Here is a 21,264-nt window from a genome sequence, read left to right as displayed (position 1 = left end):
TAGTAAAGTCGACGTAAAACTTAATATTTACTTACTTAAATGTATAAAGGTCTAATAAACATCAGAAATACACACTGTAAAATGTGAAAAGTTGAGCTTCAGGAAATTCAGGACGCTGAAAGTGTTGTAAAAGTTTACAGTTTTGCATTTACGTCATTTATTCGAGGTTTAGCAGCATTAAACAGCAGGGAAACTTTGACAGCGTCTGTTTTTTGATCGTTTCTTCACAATAATAATTGCACAGATGGTATCGTGCACAATAACAGACACGGTGAGCTCTTGGTGGCGAAGGTGCGGCGGGGAGCGGACGCAGACATGAGCAGGGAATGCCTCAGACATGCTGCGGAGCGCAGACTATGCTCGGCAGCTGGCTGAGGGAGGGTTAGTTTACACTCGCTCATGGCTTTCACAGAAACTTTATCTGTCCTCCGAGCACACACGGCTGCGCGCTCATCACACACTCAGGAAACTCAGAGACGGCAAAACTGCAAAAATATGTAAATATCCACATCCTTCGGTTAAAGTACTGCACACTAAGAAATATTCTGTTACAAGTTAAACTCCGGCGAACTGTTTGAGACCAACGATCAGCAGCTGCTTTTTTACGTCATCGCTGTATTTCCAGCAGCTCTTAGCCCCAAACTTTAGGTGTTTTTTTAGCAGTGCTTCGCTGTTTTTCCTGCCGGGATAGAGCCACAAAAAGAGGATGCATTTTATCGAGACGTTGCAGTTTTTCCAGCAAAATTATGTCAAAAAAAAAGCAGTTGGTTTTTACCAAGACACTGTTGTTTTTCAGCCGGGATAGTGGCATGAAAAGCGGTTGTTTTTAAGGAGATATATCACTGTGGTTTTACTGAGACATTTCTGCAGTTCTTTCCGGGATAGTGCCGAGACATCGCTTTGTTCTGTGGCGTAAAAAGCGGTTGTATTTTTCTGACATATCGCTGCCAGGATAGTTCAATGAAAAGTGGCGTTTTTTTACAGAGACGTTTCTGCGTTTCTTCAGTGTTTGCGTTTTAGCGAGACATTGCTGTTTTTCCTGCCGGGATAGTGGCATAGACAGCAGGTATTTTAAGCCCAAATGTTTTTTTTTTTTTCTGATCAACTTTATTTTGTTTTTTTCTTGTAATTTATTTTCAAATTCATTTTTTCCCTTGTGTTTTTTGTTTGTATGTTTCTTTTTCTTTTTTTTTTTTTCATAAAGTTCAAACACCTTGTTGCATTAAAAGCTTTGCAGCATGGAAATTCCCCCCAAACTATAGTGTAATATTTATATGTCATAATTTCCAAGCATTTTTTGGGGTCATTTTCATTTTTTTTTTTTTTTTTCTTAAAAAAACTTTCCTTTGTGTTTTTTGTTCGTATGTTATTTTTTCCCTGAAACAACCACCTATTTAAAATGTAATCAGTAATTCTGTGTAAGCAGAAAAAATGCAATGACAAAAGAAAGTAAGCAGATAAATAGATTAATAAATAACGATAATAGCAATAATAAAAGTAACTAAATATAAGTAAGTACAATTCATAAACTATAATGAATAAAATAATAAAAAGTAATAGTAATAAAAGTAAAATAATGAATAAATATATTAAAAATAATAAATGATAAAGAAAGTAGTAAAACTGTAAAAGACTAAAATATGTGAACAAATAAATAAATAACTGTAAATAAACTGTAAATAAGAGGTCAGTTAAAGGATAAAAACAAAGTAAAATAATGAATAAACATTTTTTTTAAAAATGATCAAAGAAATAGTAATATGTAAAACAGACTAAAATATGTGAACAAATAGCTAAAAATAAACTTTGAATAGGACGTAAATTAAAGGATAAAAAAAGTAAAATAATGGCTAAATTTGTTAAAAAGAATAAAATGCTAAATAAAGTTTTGTGAAACAGACTAAAAAATAAAAATAAATAACAAAAGGATAAAAATAAAGAAAAATTATGAATAAATAATAAATATTATAATGTTATAAATGTTATGAATAATAAAATGATAAAAGAAGGAGTAAACCTGTAAAACTGGAATAAGAGGTAAATTAAAGTATAAAACAGAAAGGAAAAATAATTTAAAAAATTGTTAAAAAGAATAAAATGATAAAGTTTTGTGAAACAGAGTATAATATATAAATAAATAATAAAAGGATAAAAACAAAGAAAAAATATGAATAAATATGTTATAAATAATAAAATGATAAAAAAGGAGTAAACCTGTAAAACTGGATTAAGAAGTAAAAAAAAGTATAAAACAGAAAGTAAAATAATAAAGAAAGTTGTTAAAAATAATAAAATGATAAAGTTTTGTGAAACAGACTATAATATATAAATAAATGATAAAGGGATAAAAGCAAAGTAAATTAATGAATACATTTTGTGAAAAATAATAACACGATAAAGAAAGTAGTAAAACTGTAAATCAGACTAAAATGTATGAATAAAAGTGAACAAATATATAACGTTAGATTAACATGAAGCTCCCAAAGGCAGCGGCTGCAGCTCGGAGGAGAAAACAGACCGAAGTTTCAGTCAGATGATGGTCGGAGTTTATTTGAACGTCTAAACGGTCCAGAACCGGCAGGATTTCCCCGACAGCTTCGGTCTGTTTTTCCCTCCGTCCTCCCCCTCTCCTCCTCTCCTCCCGTCCTCCCCCTCTCCTCCTCTCCTCCCGTCCTCCCCCTCTCCTCCTCTCCTCCCGTCCTCCCCCTCTCCTCCTCTCCTCCCGTCCTCCCCTCTCCTCCCATCCTCCCCTCTCCTCCCGTCCTCCCCCTCTCCTCCCGTCCTCCCCTCTCCTCCTCTCCTCCGTCCTCCCCCTCCTCCTGTCCTCCCGTCCTCCCCCTCTCCTCCCGTCCTCCCCTCTCCTCCTGTCCTCCCGTCCTCCCCTCTCCTCCCGTCCTCCCCTCTCCTCCTCTCCTCCCGTCCTCCCCTCCCTCCTCCTCCTCCCGTCCTCCCCTCTCCTCCCGTCCTCCCCCCCTCCTCCTCTCCTCCCCTCCCCCCCCTCTCCTCCCGTCCTCCCCCTCTCCTCCTCTCCTCCCGTCCTCCCCCTCTCCCCCTCTCCTCCAGTCCTCCCCCTCTCCTCCTCTCCTCCCGTCCTCCCCCTCTCCTCCTCTCCTCCCGTCCTCCCCCTCTCCCCCTCTCCTCCCGTCCTCCCCTCTCCTCTGCACGGTGCGGACAGGAGTCTAAACAGCCCCCTGAGGGGGAGGAGGTGAAAATGAACAGCGTGTTTCTGTTTCAGGAGGAGGTGAAGGATGGATGGAGGCGAAGGATGGATGCAAACCAACGGTGGGGAAATTAAAACACGTAAACGTAACGCAGCAGAGCATTTCACACATTCCTCGCAGCCTGAGCGCTGACTGTCTGCCTCGTCTCCGTCTCTGTGTTGTAGGAGGGAAATCATGCACAAAATTTATTTTCAGGTGGCATTACCGTTTACGCTCCGGCTGTTTCCGTTTCCGTCAGCAGCTCCTCGCCGGCTGAAACTCACTGACCTGCAGTTTGCAGCACCGAGGCTCCTGGTAAGAAGAAAATCTACTGTGCAACATTAAACATTTTAAATTTAACAATCTGAAACTTGAGCCAAATGAAATGACCCCAAAATTTGCAGGAAATTCATGAAGAACCCAAAAAAGAAATCCTGAAAATTAAAAAAAAACAAAAAAAACAACAAAAGGTCAGAAAAGAAATTATCCAGGTAAAGTACTTTAAAAAATTACAATTCTGTATAATAATTCAAAATTAATAACAATTATATTAATAGTACTATATATAATACTAATTTCTCGCAAATTGTTGGAAATTCCTGTCAAGTTACTCATTGTATTTTTTCACCATGTTTTAGAAAGAAAAAAATTGCACAGTGTTCAAAGGTTTAAAAAGACGTCTGAAAAAAAGCTCCATATATATCTTATTTTCCATATTTTACTATTTTTTCCTGTAACATCATTTTAAATATAGCATTATTAAAATTTTAAATAGAAAATAGTTTTCAGGACAGTTTTAAAAAAATTTCCTCCCCTCCTTTTTAAACTTTTTTTCCCTTTTTTGTGTTTTTTTCAAATGTATTTTTATAGTTTAATTTATCTTATAAAAATAGACAGATGACATAAAAAATATTTTTCAGGACATTTTAAATTTTTATTCCTCCCCTCCTTTTGAAACTTTTTCCTCCTTTTTTGTGTTTTTTTAAATGTATTTTATTGTTTAATTTTTCTACTATAGAAATAGACAGATGACAGTTCAATATAAAATTATGCCCACTTTCTTTACCCCAATCAAGCTTACCTACCACTGCCACCCTCTACCCCATGGTGCAAGTGATTAAAGATAATAATAATGATAATAATAATTTAACATTCATGTGTAGGAGACAGAATAAACACATAAAAGAAAAAACACTCATTAGGAAGTGTTTCATATTATATCACAGTGAGGACTGGAGATCTAAACAATAACAGACATGGACACAAAAAAACACAAATTATCAACCAGGAGCACCAAGAGAAAAAAAAAAAAGAAAAAGAAAAAAGAATGAAAAAAATAAAACTAATTTAAAGAGGACAAATAAAACATAACTTTAAAATGTAGAATAAATAGAAATAAGTAAAAGAAGAGATTGTGTGAGTCAGCTCTTTCTCCTGTTCTGCTTGTTTTACTGGAAACCGGCGGGGGGGTGCGTGTTGTTTTTGGGCTTTTCAGAGAGCCGCCCATGTTTCTGCAGCGATCTTCGCTGGATTCGTAGATCACGGAGCTCTCCTCTCGCCGCCGTGACGGGAGCCGACAGCTGAGGGTAAATCCTCCGCCCGGCAGATGCTCGCCGCCGATATCTGGGACACGCCGCAGGTCTGACTCCCCCTCTCTCTGGATGTAATGTGTAGAGCCCGAGCTCTGCGGCGCAGTAATCCTGGGCCCTAACACCGAGGCCCCTGAGTGCCAGCAACACATTTCTCCCTCTGCACACACACACACACACACACACACACACACACACACACACACACACACACACACACACACACACACACACACACACAGGCAGCATCATTGACACCTCAAAGCTAAATATACAGAGAGTGACGGCGACAGGTGACCCTGCACAGACCGGCCTGCTCGGACACAGGAGGTCACCGGGTGTGTGTGTGTGTGTGTGTGTGTGTGTGTGTGTGTGTGTGTGTGTGTGTGTGTGTGTGTGTGTGTGTGTGTGTGTGTGGGGAGGGGGTGGTGTTTGAGCGTCAGGGTCTTGGTGATTGCAGACTACGTCCCCTCAGTCCGGACTGAGCTCAGATCCAAACGCAGCCCAGTCCTCTGGGTCCGCCCCTCTTCTCTAAGCCAGCTGGTCTGGCTTAAAAAAAATCACTTCTTTCTTTCACTTTATTTATTTTCTTTTTCTTTTCTGTTTTTCTTTTTTTTAAGATCCTTTCTTGTTTGATACAAGGGACTGACGGAGTTAAAACCCACAGCTGGAGCTGCTGGAGATCCTTCCAGGTGAAGACTGAAGAAAAAAGAGCTGGTGAGTGAGCTGGGACACGAGGAATAAAGGGTTAAATCAGCAGGAGGCTTGGAGTATTGCTGGCAGACGTGTTTACTGTTGAGAAAAAAAGGGCTGAAACTGGAGCTGGAAGCTGAATTCTGACTCTGAAAACTGGGCTAACTGGTTTAAAAAACATGAGGAGAAACAACGAGCAACTGAACAAGAGACGGACCAAAAATGAGCAAGAAATTAGTAAAAAATAAAAAGTTACAAGATTCATGACAGTGCTGAAAAATGAAAAAAATATATATAATATTTTCTCTGTGACATAATTTTAAGTAAATAATGACAGGCATTATTGATATAGTTTTCTGGACATTTTCCCTTTTTTTTAAACTGAGGAAATTCATTTTTTTTTCTTGGAAAAACACGAGAAGTCAACAAGCAGCTGAACAAGACATGGGCCAATAAACTAGAATTAAAAATTAGTGTTACAAAAAAAGTTACAGGATTACCTGAAAAAAAGGAAAACAAACAAATAAAAAGAAAGATATGAAAAAGGTGCTGAAAATTGGAAAAAATTCTAACATAATTTTGATTATATAATTGAATAAATTATGAGTATAATTTTGGACATTTTTCCTAGTTTATTTAATTACCATTTTTAATTTTCCCTTTTAACAAGAAATTTACCTGAAAATAAGCAAAAAAAGAGAAGTAAAAAAAACAAACAAAATATTTTTTAAAAGTCTTAGTTTTTTCTGTAATTTAATTTTAAATGTATGATTTTAGTAATAAAACATCCTGTTTTTTCCCTTGAATTTTTGAATTTTTCTTTTTTTTTTAAAACTAATTCTTCAGGTCATTTTTTGTCACCTTTTCCTAATTTCTTGCAAATCGTGGGACATTATTTACCAAATAGCGCATTGCTTTCAGATTCATGATTTCAAAAGAAATTAACTCGTTCATGTCTCAAAGGGTTAAACAGCTTGTAAAACTGGCGTTGATGAGAAAAGAGGAATTTTGTGTTTCCTTTTTTGGCCACCTGGTGGCAGCAAAAACGAGCTGACAACACGATTTGGACTGAACAGAGAACCCAGAGAGTGAATCCTAAAACCTGGAGATGAGTCAGCAGTTTTGCACCTCCACGTTTCCTCGTTTTGAAGTCAGCTGTTTTTGATGTTTTTTGGTTGGACGTCTAAAATCAGGTTTGTGGTTATCACGATCTGAAGAGACTTTAATGTTTTTGTTTTACGACATAAAATACGTCAGTAAACACCTCGCTGTGAAGCTTTCATTTGTCTTAAAAAAGGCGCCGGCTAAATGAGACGCCGAGCGTCTTTAATGCTGCGTCATGTGATGTCGGAGGGTCGAGTTGGGAATTCGTTATTCCGAATTTGTTGTTCATGAGCTTTGAGGTCGTAAAGGGAAAAAACACTGAAGCTACAATAAAGCTAAGAGCGTTTAAACGAGGCGGATCGCTGTTTCCACTTTATTTATGTATATATATAAAAATATGATTTTTTTAATACATTTTCATATTGAATCTAGGTCACTCTACATGGTCAGCAGTTAACAGTAATACCTTATTACACTTTAAATATGGTCAAAAAAATCAGAAAATAGAAAAGTTTCATATGGAGAATTACAGAGCGAAATTGTTACTGGCTGATTGATTTTTTTGAATTTTTTTTTAAATCATGGGAAGAATGCAGTGAAGTACTAAAAAATGGCTGAAAAATTAGCAAGAAATCTTTTAACAGAAAGGTTAAAAAAATAACTGAACAAAAAAAAACCCTCCAAAAACAAATGAAACATTTTTGTATAAAATAATAATTTTACACATACTCTGTCCTTCCAATTGAAGGTATTAAAAACCCCCAAAAATAATCTTAAAAAAAAATTAATAATAATAATAGTAGTAGTAGTATTAGTAGTAGTAGTAGTAGTTTTATTGACATCTTTCCCATTTTTTCTAAATGTCATTTTCCAGTAATTAAACTGCATTCCAGGGTCATTATCTCATCACCTTTCACTAATTTATCTGCAACATTTTTTTGTTAAGTTGCTCATTACCTTTCTTATGGATATTTTGGAAAGAAATGAATTTCTCGGGTTTTAAAGGTATAAATACTCATTTAAAGGCGTCTGAAAGCACAAGAAAACTAATGTGGATCCAGGTTTGAGAGGGTTAATAAGAGACTCATGAAATCAGATTATTATAGTTTGTAAATGACAGATGGTAGTTCAGTGTAACAGCAGCTCTTTAGCTTCCATTAGCAGCCGTATGTGCAGTATTGAAGTATATTTTCGGGGTACTTTAGGATGGAGCGATCGCTCACAGACGACAGGACGAACGTCTCGTGCACATGTTTCTGCTGCATGTAGCTCTGCTGATCATTAAAGGCGCATCAACGCTGCATGATCAATATCTTTAATGGGTCAAATGACTGTGTGTAATGTGGCCTGTAATGACTCAGATTAATCACTGATGCTAAAGTCTCCCTGCAGCGTTTTAGCTTCTTTCAGCTCGTTGTTTGGCCTAATTTCCAGAAGCTGTTTTCAGAGAAAAAGCTGTTAAAAAAAGCAAATTAAAATGCATTTAAACACTAAATGAATGTCCTAATATTCTCACAGATGCAGGTGTTTACTTGTTGATTCAGTTTATTCGTAGATGTCACGTTGTATTGAAATGTGACCCACAAGGCTGCACATGCACATGACCCCAAAAAAACGCCCAAATTTAATGGCTACGGCTTCAGTTTAGGCTCTAAATGTGAATATTTGTTGGTTTTCTTCTTCTACGATAATAAACTGAATTTCTTTGAATATGTCACCTTGAAACTTCCTTTTTCTCAAATCTATACGTTTTTCTGACATGTTTACAGCAGTTTGTCGACTGACTGAAAAATAATTTGCAACTTTATGAGACCTTTTTTTAAAAACAAAAATCCCAAAATTCAGTGGCTTCAACTTCAAATTTGGTTCTGAATGTGAATATTTGCTGGTTTTCTTTTTCTACAATATTATGCAGAATTTATTCAGAATTTGAACAGTTGGAGACATTTAAAGACACTTTGAAACTTTTTTCTCCAAACTTTTTCCCTTTTCTGACATTTTTTAGGGCAAATGATTAATCAGTTAGTCAGTTAATCAATTAGTCGATTGACAGAAAATTGATCAGAAACTTTATGAGACCTTTTTAAAAACAAAAATGCCAAAATTTCAGTGCTACAGCGTCAATGTTATTTGTATTATTATAATTTATTTGTGCTTCTATAGACTGAATTTCTGTTTCGGTGTTGGACTGTTAAAAACATTTGAATACTGAATTTGAATTTCACTTTGTAATTTTTGTCCTATTTTTGATTATTTTATGACATGTTTTAGAGCAAATAATACATGGATTAATTGGTTAATCAATTAGTGGATTGACAGAAAAATAATTCTAAATAATTTTAAAAGATTCAGTGGCTACACTTTAAATTTTGGTTTCAAATGTAAGTAATAATTGCTAATTTTGGGGGGGTTTTAAAATGTTGGAGACTTTTTTTCATTATTTTCTCACATGGTTTGGACCAAACCATTAACCTTTTAGATTCAAACAATTAAACTGCAAAAAATAAAAATTAAAGGAAGATTACCTGAAAATTCTAATAAATAAATAAATATATAAATGAAAAAAAAAACAAAAACAGACCAAAAAATTACCTTAAGAAATATTTATAAAATATTTTTTTCCTTCTAAACCATAATTTTAAATATGCAATTAGGCTATATAAATAAATAATTTTTTTTTTGTATAATATCTAATAATCTCCCCACATGCCAAGTTGCTCATTATCTTTTTTTCTGTTACCAAAACAAACCAAACTAACTTTCTCAGGGTTCACGGGGTTAAATGCTTTTGAAGAAAACGTCTGAACGCGGCAAAACAAAAGCGGTGTCACTCCAGGCTCTAAAGGGTTAATCAATGTGTAAATAAGCGCAATAGCTGCAGCATTATTGAATGAGCAGCTTTATTAAAGGTGCGCTTTCTGTGTTTCCCGCTGAGCGGCGGTGCTGAACCTGATCTCGGAGGATGATCCGTTTGGAGACTTTGGACCTGTTGAAAACATGAATAAAAATAAAAATAATTAACATAAACTTCTTTTATAAAAGTCTCTCTCCGTTATAAATTGAATATGATTGTACTTTTTGGGTTTTTTTTAAACTCATGCTGTACTTTGCATAACACATCTCACGATTATTTTTGTGTTTTCTCTGTGTTTCTGCGCGTGCGTGTGCACGTGTGACGATGCCGCCTCCTGACGTCCAGGTGCTCGCTGACAAGCCTGGGAAGCGCGCGTGCTCCCGGAGACTCACCGATGGACTGAACCGCTGGACGGAGACACGCAGAGACAGGGACAGTGACGCAGAGACATGCGGAGCTGAGCGCTTTAAGGTAAGCGTCAGTCTCAGTCTGGAGCGTGGGTGTGCGCGTGTGATGCGGGGCGTGCGGAGTTGTCACGCCACAAACAACAGGAAACAACCAGGAGCGGGATAATCCGAGTCTGAGGTCTCCGTGGATCCTTTTTTTCCTCTTCGGGATCAGTTTGACTCTGCAGGAGTTGTCCTGTCTCGCTCTGCTCTCCGGTGCTTCAGCGGGTAGTCGGTAGTTCGCAGCCCGGAGCAGGAGCGCTGTTAACGGGCTTGGTGCGGAGCCGCGGACCGGTCTCTGCTGAAAACTCTGGAACTTTTGTATCGAGCCATGAGAAGATTTAAAGTTATTTTCTGCTACAACCCGCGGTAAGAGAAGTGATCAGAAGGGTGTTTTAGTCAGAGAAAGTTTCAGACATGTTTCCGTTCAGTCTCCGTACACAGAGGCTCCCAAAAAATGCCTCAAAATTAAACGTACTGGACATTAAGACTCATGAGAGAAGTTTCGGGCAGTTCTAATAGTCAGGGCTGGACTTAGCAACTTGGGGGCCCTGTGCAAACTGTGCGGCCCCCTTTGTGGAGATAGTTGAGATTTTTTGGCTAGCATTTTTTGTTTTTTAAAAATGTTCTGAGAATGGTACAATGCAACTAATGCAATGTTTTAGTAACATTTTCAAGTTTTCTGTTAGTTCCCAGAACGTTCTTCTTAAAATTTGGGTAACATTAAAAAATCCCAAAAAAAATGAATTTCTTAACATATCACATATGACATTTTCATAAAAAGTGTTGTGTAATCTCAGTCCTCAACAAAATGGCCTGAATGTTTCTTTGCAATCGTTCCCTCTTCGTTCTCATGTAACATTGTGGGAACGTTTAAAAAAAAACCAACAACATGGTTGTTTATAGGATGTTTATCTTTTCAAATAATGTTCCTGTGAGGTTAAATCCTGATTAAGACGTAACGTTATAACTGCAACATTGTGAGGATGTTTTGGTGATGTTGAGAGGTGACAGATGATATTAACAATAAAAAAACATTTTTTTATGTTTATAGAGAGTCTTACCCAAACTTGAAGAATAATGTTCTGGGAACTAAAAGAAAACTGTCTAAAAGAAAACATTGCATTGGTTGTATTGTAACGTTCTTGGAACGTTTTTAGAACCAAAAATTGCCAGCTGGGATGCTTCATGTGGACATAAAGAAATTGTGAGCGATTCCACCAGTCAGGGCTGGATTTAGCAACTTGGGGTCCCTTTGCAAACTCCACGGCCCCCTTCGTGGAAAAAAGTACGTTTTTTGGGGGGATGGCATTGTATCCATATATCGATAGTCAGTGTATTGCCGACAGTTGTAAGTCCCCAGTTTGGGCAGAAATTGTGGTTCGTTACGTCGCTCTGATGCAGCAGGTAGAAATAAGGCTGAATTCGTGTGATTTTGGAAAGTCGAAGTTTCTGAGTCGGGAGTTTGTTGTGTTCATGAGCTTTTTAAAGTGGGAACAACGTGAAAGCTACAAAGACGATGAGTTGCATTTGAATGCTGAGTGTTTAAACAAGTGTTTGATAGCTGTTTCCAGTTTATTTATATATTATGTTATTTGTATGTATTCAATTTATTATATTTTTATGATATTTAAACTATATTGACATGATACATAACATATAAATATGATAATTCTCAGGCAAGTTCTGATGTGCTTTTTTCTGCACAACTTCTTATCAGCTTTATGAAAATTTATTCCGGATAAATATTAGAGAAATTGATATTGTTGAAAATCGTAGGTCACACTGAATCTAAAAATATGTGTTTCGTGTGATCAGATGTGACTTTGAGACGAAGTGCGATTTATTTATTTATTATTTTTAACTTAAATGTAGCTAATGCTGACTGACATATGTACAGATCGTATCCTTTCATTTTTCTGATGGTTAAAAGGTCTCTGGAGAGACGAGTAAAATTACTGGATTACTTTGATACTGAAGAAAACTTTAAAACACGAAGCAAAGTTCTGATGCACTTTTTTCTCCAGATTTATGGATGTTTATTCTGAAAGGACATTAGATGATTATATTTGTTGAAAAGTGAAGGTCTGGCTGAATCTGAAGATGTGTGTTTCACGTCTGTGTGTGAAGATTTGATGGAGTGATGACTATAGGAAGAAGTATGATTTTCAAAAGATTTTTTAAACTTAAATTCACCTAATGCGGTATTTTGTCCCGGTTTTGTTCGGCTGAATGTTCACATGTATTACAGAGCATATCCTTTAACTTATCCTTTAAGTTGATAAAAGGCCTCAGAAGAGATGAGTTAAATCACTGGATTACTTTGATATTTAAGAAAACTTAAAAATGTGATGTTCTGATGCGCTTTTTTCAACCTGATTTCTAAGTAAATTTAAGAACATTTATTCTGGATGAAAATCACAGATTATCATATCCTTGAAAAGTGTAGGTCACACTGAATTTAACATTTTTTGTTTCATGTCTGTGCGTCCAGATTTGACTTTGTTACGGCTCTGGGAAGACGTGCGTTTTTTGCCTCAGACCTCAGATAACTCAGTATATCTCAGCCCCGCCTGTCATAGAGAGAAAAGCTCCGTCCCGTGAAGACGTCTCGAATGTGATATCGTGCTTGTATGCTGAGCATGTGGTGTGGCGTCTGAGCCACAAAGTGACTCATTCACTGCTTTTAGAGGGGCATCCCTCACCAAACCACATATATTAGATCAGGTTACCTGCCTCCACATCCGAGACCTTAGTGGGACTCTAATGTAGCCCGTATTTGTTTTTCAAGTTCAACACTTTGAAATCTGTTGACACGTTGAGCTGCTTCGTATCAAACATCCAAACGCCAATAATACACACTTTTACAAATGCATGCAGCTCTCTTGACACCATTCAATTGCTCACTCTGACTGGAAAAGCCCCTTATTTTGCCGAGAGGTAATTCTGCGTTTGCAGTCATAAAAATTTTTTAAAATGCTGATGTGTGCCATCACGAACAGTCTCCACAGAAAACAGCGCAAAGCTTGACCATCAGTGCCACCTTTCGTTTGACGCACTTAATTCTTTTCACCACAGTAATAAAGGCAGTTGACAACATACATTGTTTGATGCTCTGGCCTCCAGGATCGTAAAACTAAATCCATCTTCTCTGCTAGACACATGTTCCCTTCAGGGACCAAACTGTATCGTGACAGCATTACTTTAAAATGACACGCTTCACATCTTTGCAAACCTTTTTTTCAAAGCACAAGATAAGTTTGCAGATGGATCTCCATCTTCTTTTGCTTTCAGTTTTTGTCCTTAGGAGGGTGCAAAATGAATTTTTGTCCACCCACCAGATGGCTAATCAGTGTTTCCCACAGAATTAGTGTATGTGTGGCAGCAGCTGAAGATGATATTTATTTTTCTAATTTTTTATTTATCATTTCTCTAATTTTTATTAATTTATTTAATTTTTCTCTAAATGTTTTATTTTTTTTTCTAATTATTATTTATTTATGTCATTTTTCTCTAAATTTGGAGGTTTCTGAGGTCTGTGATCTTCGTGAGTCCTTTTTTTTCCTCAGTAGCAGTTTGTAACTCGCAGGTTCGATAATTGATGTAACTATCATGTACCATTGCGTAACTCCGGAGCTCTTTTTCCACACTGAATCCATTAAAGATGCACTTCTGTTACTGCGTGTAATCAAACCACGTAGCTATCAGCTGTGCACTGGATATGAGACTTCAGACATAAACGCTTAGCAGATGAACGAGCAGCCTATTTGCTATCTTCCTACATTTATAACGTTACTTTTTGAAGCTTAAAATATGTTTTATGTTGTGATATTTACTGGAAGTTACAAACTGTATAGCCAAGAGCAGGTAACTGTGTAACAGCACAGCTTGTTTTTAGCGATGGTCACTTACCTAGGCAGAAACTTTAAGAAACCTGGTAATCTCCCCCAGCCAGCTGACACTGTGTTTAGGTTTTTGTAGTGAAATAAGACAGTTTTGTATTGTAATAACTTATTTCGACTTCATGATTATCTGGACCTCGCCCACAATGGCGCTTTCAAAGCGAGCGACAGATATAAATATTAACACTATGAGGGTTTCCATTAACCATCAAATCTTCAGGGAATTTTTTAATACTTCTTACTAATTTATTGCTAATTTGGGCGTGATTTCTTCTTTGGTTGTTGACTACCTTTTTTGAAATAAACCAAGCCAATTTGTTCATGTTTCAAAGGCAAAACCACAAACCGACTCAGCTCTAACGGATAACTTGTGTTCGGTGTCACAACCTATGCTAAATGACTCGTTTTGCTATCTAGGATTTGATCCATTTGGTCTGATTACATTTGGAAAGTTTAGAAAAGCTGCATGATTGAATTATTTTAATTGCTCAGTTTTTTCAGATTATGTTACAGTATTATTTGTTAAGTTCTTAAGTACTTCCAAGTCTTTTTTTTAACTTTCTTTTTTGTCGTTTGCTCTGTTTGTTTGTTTTCTGAACTAAATTTCAGGTGATTTTCTTGTACTTTTAACTAATTTTATGCTAATTTTGGACTAGACAAAAATGGAAACTGAGCCTAATGGATAACTTATTCTGAGTCCCACAGCTTGTGCCAAATGACTCGTTTCACTCTTTAGTAAATGATCCATTTGATTGAAAGTTTAGAAAACTGCATGATTGAATCATCTTATTACGATTCAAGTTAACAGAACTGAAAATTAGCTGCTCAGTTGGAGGATGTCTTTATTGTGACTGCTCTATGGGCCAAATAATGCCAGAGATCCAGGTTTTACCTGTTTATTGCCTATTTTAAAGAAAAAAATAGAGCCAATTACTCAGGTTTTAAGGGGTTTAAGCTCACACACCAAAGCAGACTGGCAGAACCGGAAAAATGGCCCAACTCTAATGGATTACTTATTTTGAGTGTCACGGCCTGCACAAAAAGGCTCGTTTAACTCTCTAGGATTTGATCCATATGGTCCGATAACATTTGGAAAGTTTAGAAAAGCTGCACGATTTAATCATTGCATGTCGATTCAAGTTAACAGAGCGCTAAACTAAACTAAATTAACTGCTCAGTTGGAGGATGTCTTTATTGCGACTGCTCATGGGGTCAGTGATGCCGGAGATTCGGGTAATTTTATACCTGCGGGAAGTCGAACTTTGTTTACTTAATGTGGCCTGCAGTAACTTTGATAGGAATGAACGGAGCTGCGCTTTCAAAGCAGTATCCAGTTCTCTTTATACATCTATGGCTCGTGCACCGACTGCCTGTTAACCCCATGCACTGCCTGCCCTCCACCCAGCCCCACAAAGACATGCAGAGTGTCCTGCCAAGGAATACAAGGGCAGGGCCACATGTCACCCATTATGTCTCCGCCGTGTAGACACACGAAACGGACAGCACACATGCAAACGGTCACATTCACGTCGTCAAAGTGTCTCTGAGGTTCGGCGTGTTGGAAAAGAAAGAGAGGGAGCAGCTGAGGACTGCGTGAGATGGCTGATTTCCATCAACAGTCTCTCCCTCTCTGTCTTTCTCTGTCTGTGAACCAGAAACCAGTCGTATTGTTGTTTGGGGTAAAAAGTTCATTCTTTTATTTTTGGAGTCCTTCTGCTTTACACTGAGTCTATAAATAGCGGGGAGGTTTGTGCGCGTGAGGGTGAGTTGGGTGGAGATTTGCTGTCATCCTGGAAAAGATCAAGCGCTGCATTAAATCACACCTACAGAAACAGCGCTCACACGTACTGATTTTCGTTGTTTTATGCAATCTTCCCTCCACATCTCACGTCTCAGTTTGGCCTAAAATTCCCTTTTTTTCTTCTCTCTCTCTTTCTACGACAACATGCTGAGTGTGCTCGTCTGCGAGCGCTCTAAATTTAAACCGTGTTGATCCTTGTGCTGTTTTCCTGAAACGAGGTAGAGTCACAGGCAGCGTGACTCAGACTCTAGATATTCATGTAACGCTCTCCGGCCGGCGTGTTGCTGCTCGCTGCAGACGAGCCTGATAGTGTTAATCAAAGTGTTTAGGTTTGTTGTGGCAAAACACATTAATTATGGCTTCATGTCAGGAGCTTGTCAGTTCATATTCAATCATTCCTGAAGTGGAAAACAAGCGAGGAGGCGGAAATTACACAAGTCAGCTACATTAGAGCTGCAACTAATGATTATTGTCATCTGTTGGTCATATTCTGGATTTGTTCTTTGGTTTTTTAAAATAGTGAAAAATAATCCAAAAGGTTTCCAGAGCCCAAAATGCTTCAGCTTGCTTATTTTGTTCCAAACTGACAAGATTATTTAAATTACAGTCATATAAAAGTGAGAAAACCAGCGTATTTTTAGAAATCCCAAAGTTCGATCATTGCTTTTTCCCTCGTTTTTCAGTTTCTATTAAACTCATTGTAGGTAGTGCACAGCACGCACCACCAGAACTTAGTCTGCGGTCTCTGCTGGTGGAATAGGTGAGCTGAAAGACACAGCGACACCTGGTGGAGGAGGGAGAAGTTACAGGACTGTAAACAGCCGGCGGCCAGCAGGCAGAGAGAGACTGTGGGGGAGTAACGGCAGGTTTTTTACACTTTGTTAATTAAAAATTTATTTCAACCATATTGGAGCTCCTGATTGTTGAAACGGAGGACTTACTAACTAGATTATTAGCAAGAGTAACCAAGACAGTTTAGGTGAGTTTTATTTCGTTTCTGTCAAGTTTGAATGAAGTGTGTTTTGTGATGAGTTACAGGACTGTAAACAGCTGGCGGCCAGCAGTCAGAGAGCGTGCGTGGGGGAAAAACGGCAGGTTTTTTACATCTAACTCAATAAGTTAAGGATTGATATTTCATATTGATATTTTAACCAATTTGGAGCTAGTAATTGTTGAAAAAATGGACTTACTGACTAGATTACTAGTAAGGGTGACCAAGACAGTTTGGGTGAGTTGTACTTCACACTTAAGTGTTAATTTAAGTGTTAATTTCTACGGTCACTTTCAGTCATGTTTTTAGTGATTAGGAAATAAATTATTGTATTTTAATTTAAATGTCTACTTTGAAAAATCTACTTAATGTCCTCTTGAGAGGCCTGCCAAAAATATCTTCTTTAAAAATTGCCAAAAATTAAAATACATTTTTAAAAAATCTCTCTAAAGTTTTCTTTTTTAAAAAAATCACATTTTTTTTTAAATTGACAAAATGTTTGTTTTTTTAAATCGCCAAAAATAAAAAAAAGTTCAAATCTGTTTCTCATTAACGGATAAAAAATACCAAAAAAAACATCCTTAAAAGAAAACAGCAAAAGTAAAAGCAAAAATACCAAATATGTGTCAGCCTCTCGGATATCAGGTTTGTTGATTTTTAATTTTTAATTTTTAATTTTTAATTTTTTTTAATCAGGGTAAAATGAATATTTTGTGGTTTTGGACTGTTGGCAGAACAAAACAAGACTTTTAAAAATGTCAGACTGATTTAATAAAAATAATTTGTTGCCACCTCAGTTTGATATAATGAAAATCTGATTTTGGCGATTAAGAGACAAAGTTGGGAGACACATTTGTAGAACTTAAAGACGGCGCAGCAGTCGGTTTGTTTTTTGTGTTTCTTCGAGCTCACTTTCGTCATCCTCTTACGTCTTTGTCATTCCAATTTCATTCTCCATTTCCTCCCATGTGCCCGAGGGCGGCCGCCTCCTGAAAGCGAGTGCGTCTCTTTTTCTTTCTCTTTTCTTCACCTGCTGTGATGACGGCAGAGAGCTGCCAAGAAAACCTGCCTGTGTGTGTGTGTGTGTGTGTGTGTGTGTGTGTGTGTGTGTGTGTGTGTGTGTGTGTGTGTGTGTGTGTGTGTGTGTGTGTGTGTGTGTGTGTGGACATCCAGTTAACTCGCCGAGCTCTTAAGCTCCACTTCAGGAGCGAGACACGGGTCACATGGCGTGCACACACACTCACAGACTGCGAGCGCTGATCGTCCTGCTCAGGTCCATCTGCAGTCTGTCACTGAAACTCACATTTTAACCCTTTATTGTGTGTTTCAGGCCCTGTGGCAGGAAAAGCTCTCTGTGCACAGAGAATATCATGTTTCTCCTCGTGGTATTAAAGCAAACCTCCACCCCCCAAAATGACCTTTTGTGTGGCAATTCAGGTTCATGTAGTTATGAAAAACCTGAGAAAAATCATTGAATTTGCTTTTGGAAAAAGTTTTGGAAAACTAAATATACCCTGAACGTTTTGGAAAAGTTGTATAAAAATGTTTCACGAACTTCTATAGTAACACTCAGTGTGTTCAAAGATGTTCGAAAATGTGACAATGCAGCAATCATTTCTGTTTATTACGGTTTCTAGCTGTGATAAGTGACGTTATTTAGGTGATTTTTAAAGAAAACATGCCTTCCAAACCTGCGGCAATGCAAGTTCAGAAGGCATGTTTTAACCCTTAGTAACCCGAGCAGATTGGTTTGATTTTTTTCTAAAACGTGAAAAAAATTCTGTGACCAACTTGCAAGAAATTAGTAGGTGACAAGAAAATAAAGTAAAGTGAAAATAAAGTAAAAAAAGAAAGGAAAAAAGAGGGGAAAAAATAAATGGATAGAATTTTTTTTAAAAAATAGGGAAAATGTCCAGAAGTCTATATTATAATAATTTTATATTTAAAATTATGTTACAGAAAAATATAATAAAAGAAATACATATATATAGAGATACATTTTTTTCAGCACTTTTAAACATGTTCTTGTTTATTTGGGTTTTTTTTTTTGTTTGTGCTTATTTTCAGGTTATTTATTGTAAGTTGCTAGTTCACTTTTCCCCATGTTTCTTAATTTTTTTTTTTAATTGCCAAAGTGTTTTTTTTTCAAAATTGTCAGGTTTTTTTTAAACCGTTTTAGGTAACTTTTACTTATTTCTTTCCACTTTTTGGGTCATTTCTTCTTTCATTGCTCGTTGCCGACTTCCTATTTAATCCAATTTGCTCAGGTGTCAAAGGGTTAAATCTCTCTAAATTCTCGTATTCCTGCTGTTTTTCAGTCTTTTTTATGCATCTGTCTTTTCATCTTGTGTGAGGCTCCTTGTGTTGCATCTGTTAGTATTAAAAGAATAAGTTTGATTATTGTTCGTGACACGAATCTCGTCTCAGCTCCGCCCACAGAGGAAGTTCTCTGTCGAGCGGCAAAAACAAAATCCTTCCTTCGAGTGTGGTTTCTGAAAAACCTGCAGGTGTTTTTTACGATGGAGCCGAACTCGTCACTTTGTGTTATTTGCATTGTGACGCGCCCGGCTGTTTCACTTCCTCCTGAGCGTGCGGTAACCCCCCGAGGAAGCGTTTCTGGGTGTGTCGGGGGGATTCGAGCAGCGGTGAATGGACGGGCGTGCAGACAAACACGCTGCCTGTCTGTGCGTGCACGGCGGTTAAATCTGCACTACCACCTCATAATACACACGCAAGCCTTTTTTCTTAATTAAATGTGTTCCTACATGTTTCTGTTTGAGTTTTGCAACCTTTTGTCGTTTGACACGCCACCTCTTTGAGTGCGACACCGAGGCCTAAAACCAGTTCGTCCTCCCGCAGCGGTCCGTGTGTGTGTGTGACTGACGCGGTGTGTGTTTGTGTCTCTCTGCAGGAGCCAGCAGTTTGAGAAGTGAAACACTTTGAGGATCCAGAATCAATCAGAGGAATCAGAGAGGAAGAGGACGTTTGTGACAAAGAGTGAAAAACAGAAAAGCCGAGATGGGAAGGAAAAAGATTCAGATAGCGCGGATCATGGACGAACGGAACCGACACGTAAGTGTGCCGAAAACAGCTTTCACCTCTGACACGATGACCTCGTGTCTTAAAAAACCGAAAAGTTTCTCACTTTTACGTAAAAGTCCAAACTGCGATCTTTAAAGATCAGACGTAAAACACAGATCTGAATGTGGAAAAATTAACGTAAAGGCTGCAAGATTACAGAGAATAAAGAAACGCTTACACGACAACGGTTCGTGCATGAAACGTTAAACTTTTGTTGCGCTTTCGTTCAGCGTGTAATCCAAAGTGTGATCCTTCAAAAACAACCTTTCTGCTGTAAAGTGGCAACGCCCTGTGGGAACGGTGACGTCTCTGCAGCACTTTTTGTTGTTTTTTTTTTTAAATGTGTTCTTGAAAATTTTGGGGCATTTTTTTTTCTTTAAACACTTTTCAAAAATTAAAAAAAAATGCTTTTTTAAATTTGAAAATTTGGGCCATTTTTTTTTTTAAATCAGCAAAAATGACACAGTTTTCCAGCTTTTTGCATTGTGTTTTCTGATTTAAATGACGTCACTTATGTCTGAGTGACGTCACTCTAAAAGACAGAAACGTGTTTTTTGTATCTTAAAAAAAGACTTTAGACACTAAAGCAGCTGCAGACGCACTTTACTTCCTCAAACTGGTGACATCATGTCATGTGATCCTCACAGGACGCCTGCTCAACGCCGCAATGACGGGTTAGAAATGAGAGCTTATTGTCAATGGGGCTCGTGTCACACACACACACACACACACACACACACACACACACATCTTGACTGGGGGAGCGGTTCCTCTCTTCCTGTTATGACAGGAAATGCAGGCACATGTGCTTCCTGACCCCCGTTAGCAGGGCAGCTCCGACCTCGTCACACTCACCCGGACTGTGTGACGGTGTGCTGAACTGTGTGTGTTGTGATGTGTATCTTTAACCCTTTGAAACTGGAGAAAATTAGCTTTATTTCTTTCAAAGACACGGGAACAAGGCAATGAGCAACTTAAGAAAAAATGACCCCAAAATTAAACAAAATAAAGCTAAAAAAAAAAAAAAAAAGAAATTAACTGTAAATTTGCACCAAAAAAGATCAAAAGAAAGTAGAAAAAACAGACAAAAAAAATGCAAAAATTAAGAAGAAAGGAAAAAAAATCAAGAGCTGGAAAAAGTGCTTAAAATTTTAATAATTCTGTAAATTTATATTAAATATGTCATTATGATAATTTAGTAAAAAGTACAAGAAAATTACCAGAATTTTAGTTTTTTTGTGTTTTCTGTCTTTTAAATTAAAAAACACAAAAAAGAGAGACAGTTAAATAATAATAAACCATGAGAATGATCTGGAATAGGGGCCTTAAAAAAACTATTATTGTTATTATTCAATTTAAAATTATTTTTCTGTTACATAATTTTAAATATGTAATTATGACAATTATGAGTATACTTTTTCCCTTTCTTAAAAAAAATCTTCTAAATCTACTAATTTCCTGCAATCTGTGGAAAATTTCCTCCCTAGCTGCACATCGCCTATTTCCTTTTGTTTTTGCAAGAAATTAACTCGTTTGTTTTGGTTTCAAAGGTTTAAATGTTTGCGAAAGGCGACTTAAAGCAGCGCATGAAGGGTTAAATGAG

At 37.3% G+C, this 21,264-nt stretch overlaps 1 protein-coding gene and 1 long non-coding RNA gene across 5 annotated transcripts in view; both read left to right on the top strand.

Moving 5' to 3' along the window:
• Positions 1 to 3,090: 3,090 nt before the first annotated feature.
• Positions 3,091 to 4,942, top strand: LOC148186241 (uncharacterized). The gene is made up of 3 exons (XR_015775185.1): positions 3,091 to 3,282; positions 3,386 to 3,515; positions 4,696 to 4,942. It is a non-coding gene; the product is annotated as an uncharacterized LOC148186241 (long non-coding RNA).
• A 308-nt stretch (positions 4,943 to 5,250) lies between these two features.
• mef2ca (myocyte enhancer factor 2ca) overlaps positions 5,251 to 21,264 on the top strand; it is a 66,430-nt gene continuing 50,416 nt past the window's right edge. For 2 of the 4 annotated variants that reach the window (XM_088070753.1, XM_088070750.1), the window contains exons 1-3: positions 5,251 to 5,506; positions 9,786 to 9,911; positions 19,492 to 19,652. In XM_088070753.1, the coding sequence (XP_087926879.1) occupies positions 19,599 to 19,652 (54 nt within the window). In that variant the 5' untranslated portion in view covers positions 5,251 to 5,506; positions 9,786 to 9,911; positions 19,492 to 19,598. Of the gene's footprint in view, positions 5,507 to 9,785; positions 9,912 to 9,934; positions 10,256 to 19,098; positions 19,265 to 19,491; positions 19,653 to 21,264 lie in introns of those variants that run through there. The other 2 variants (XM_088070751.1, XM_088070752.1) reach the window with 2 other exon arrangements.

Source organism: Plectropomus leopardus, chromosome 20, assembly GCF_026936395.1.
Source record: "Plectropomus leopardus strain MGB_pleo_1.0 chromosome 20, ASM2693639v1, whole genome shotgun sequence".
Taxonomy (NCBI): Eukaryota; Metazoa; Chordata; class Actinopteri; order Perciformes; family Serranidae; genus Plectropomus; species Plectropomus leopardus.
The sequence above is the reverse complement of the archived record's forward strand: the minus strand, read 5'-3'. Positions and strand labels throughout refer to the sequence as shown.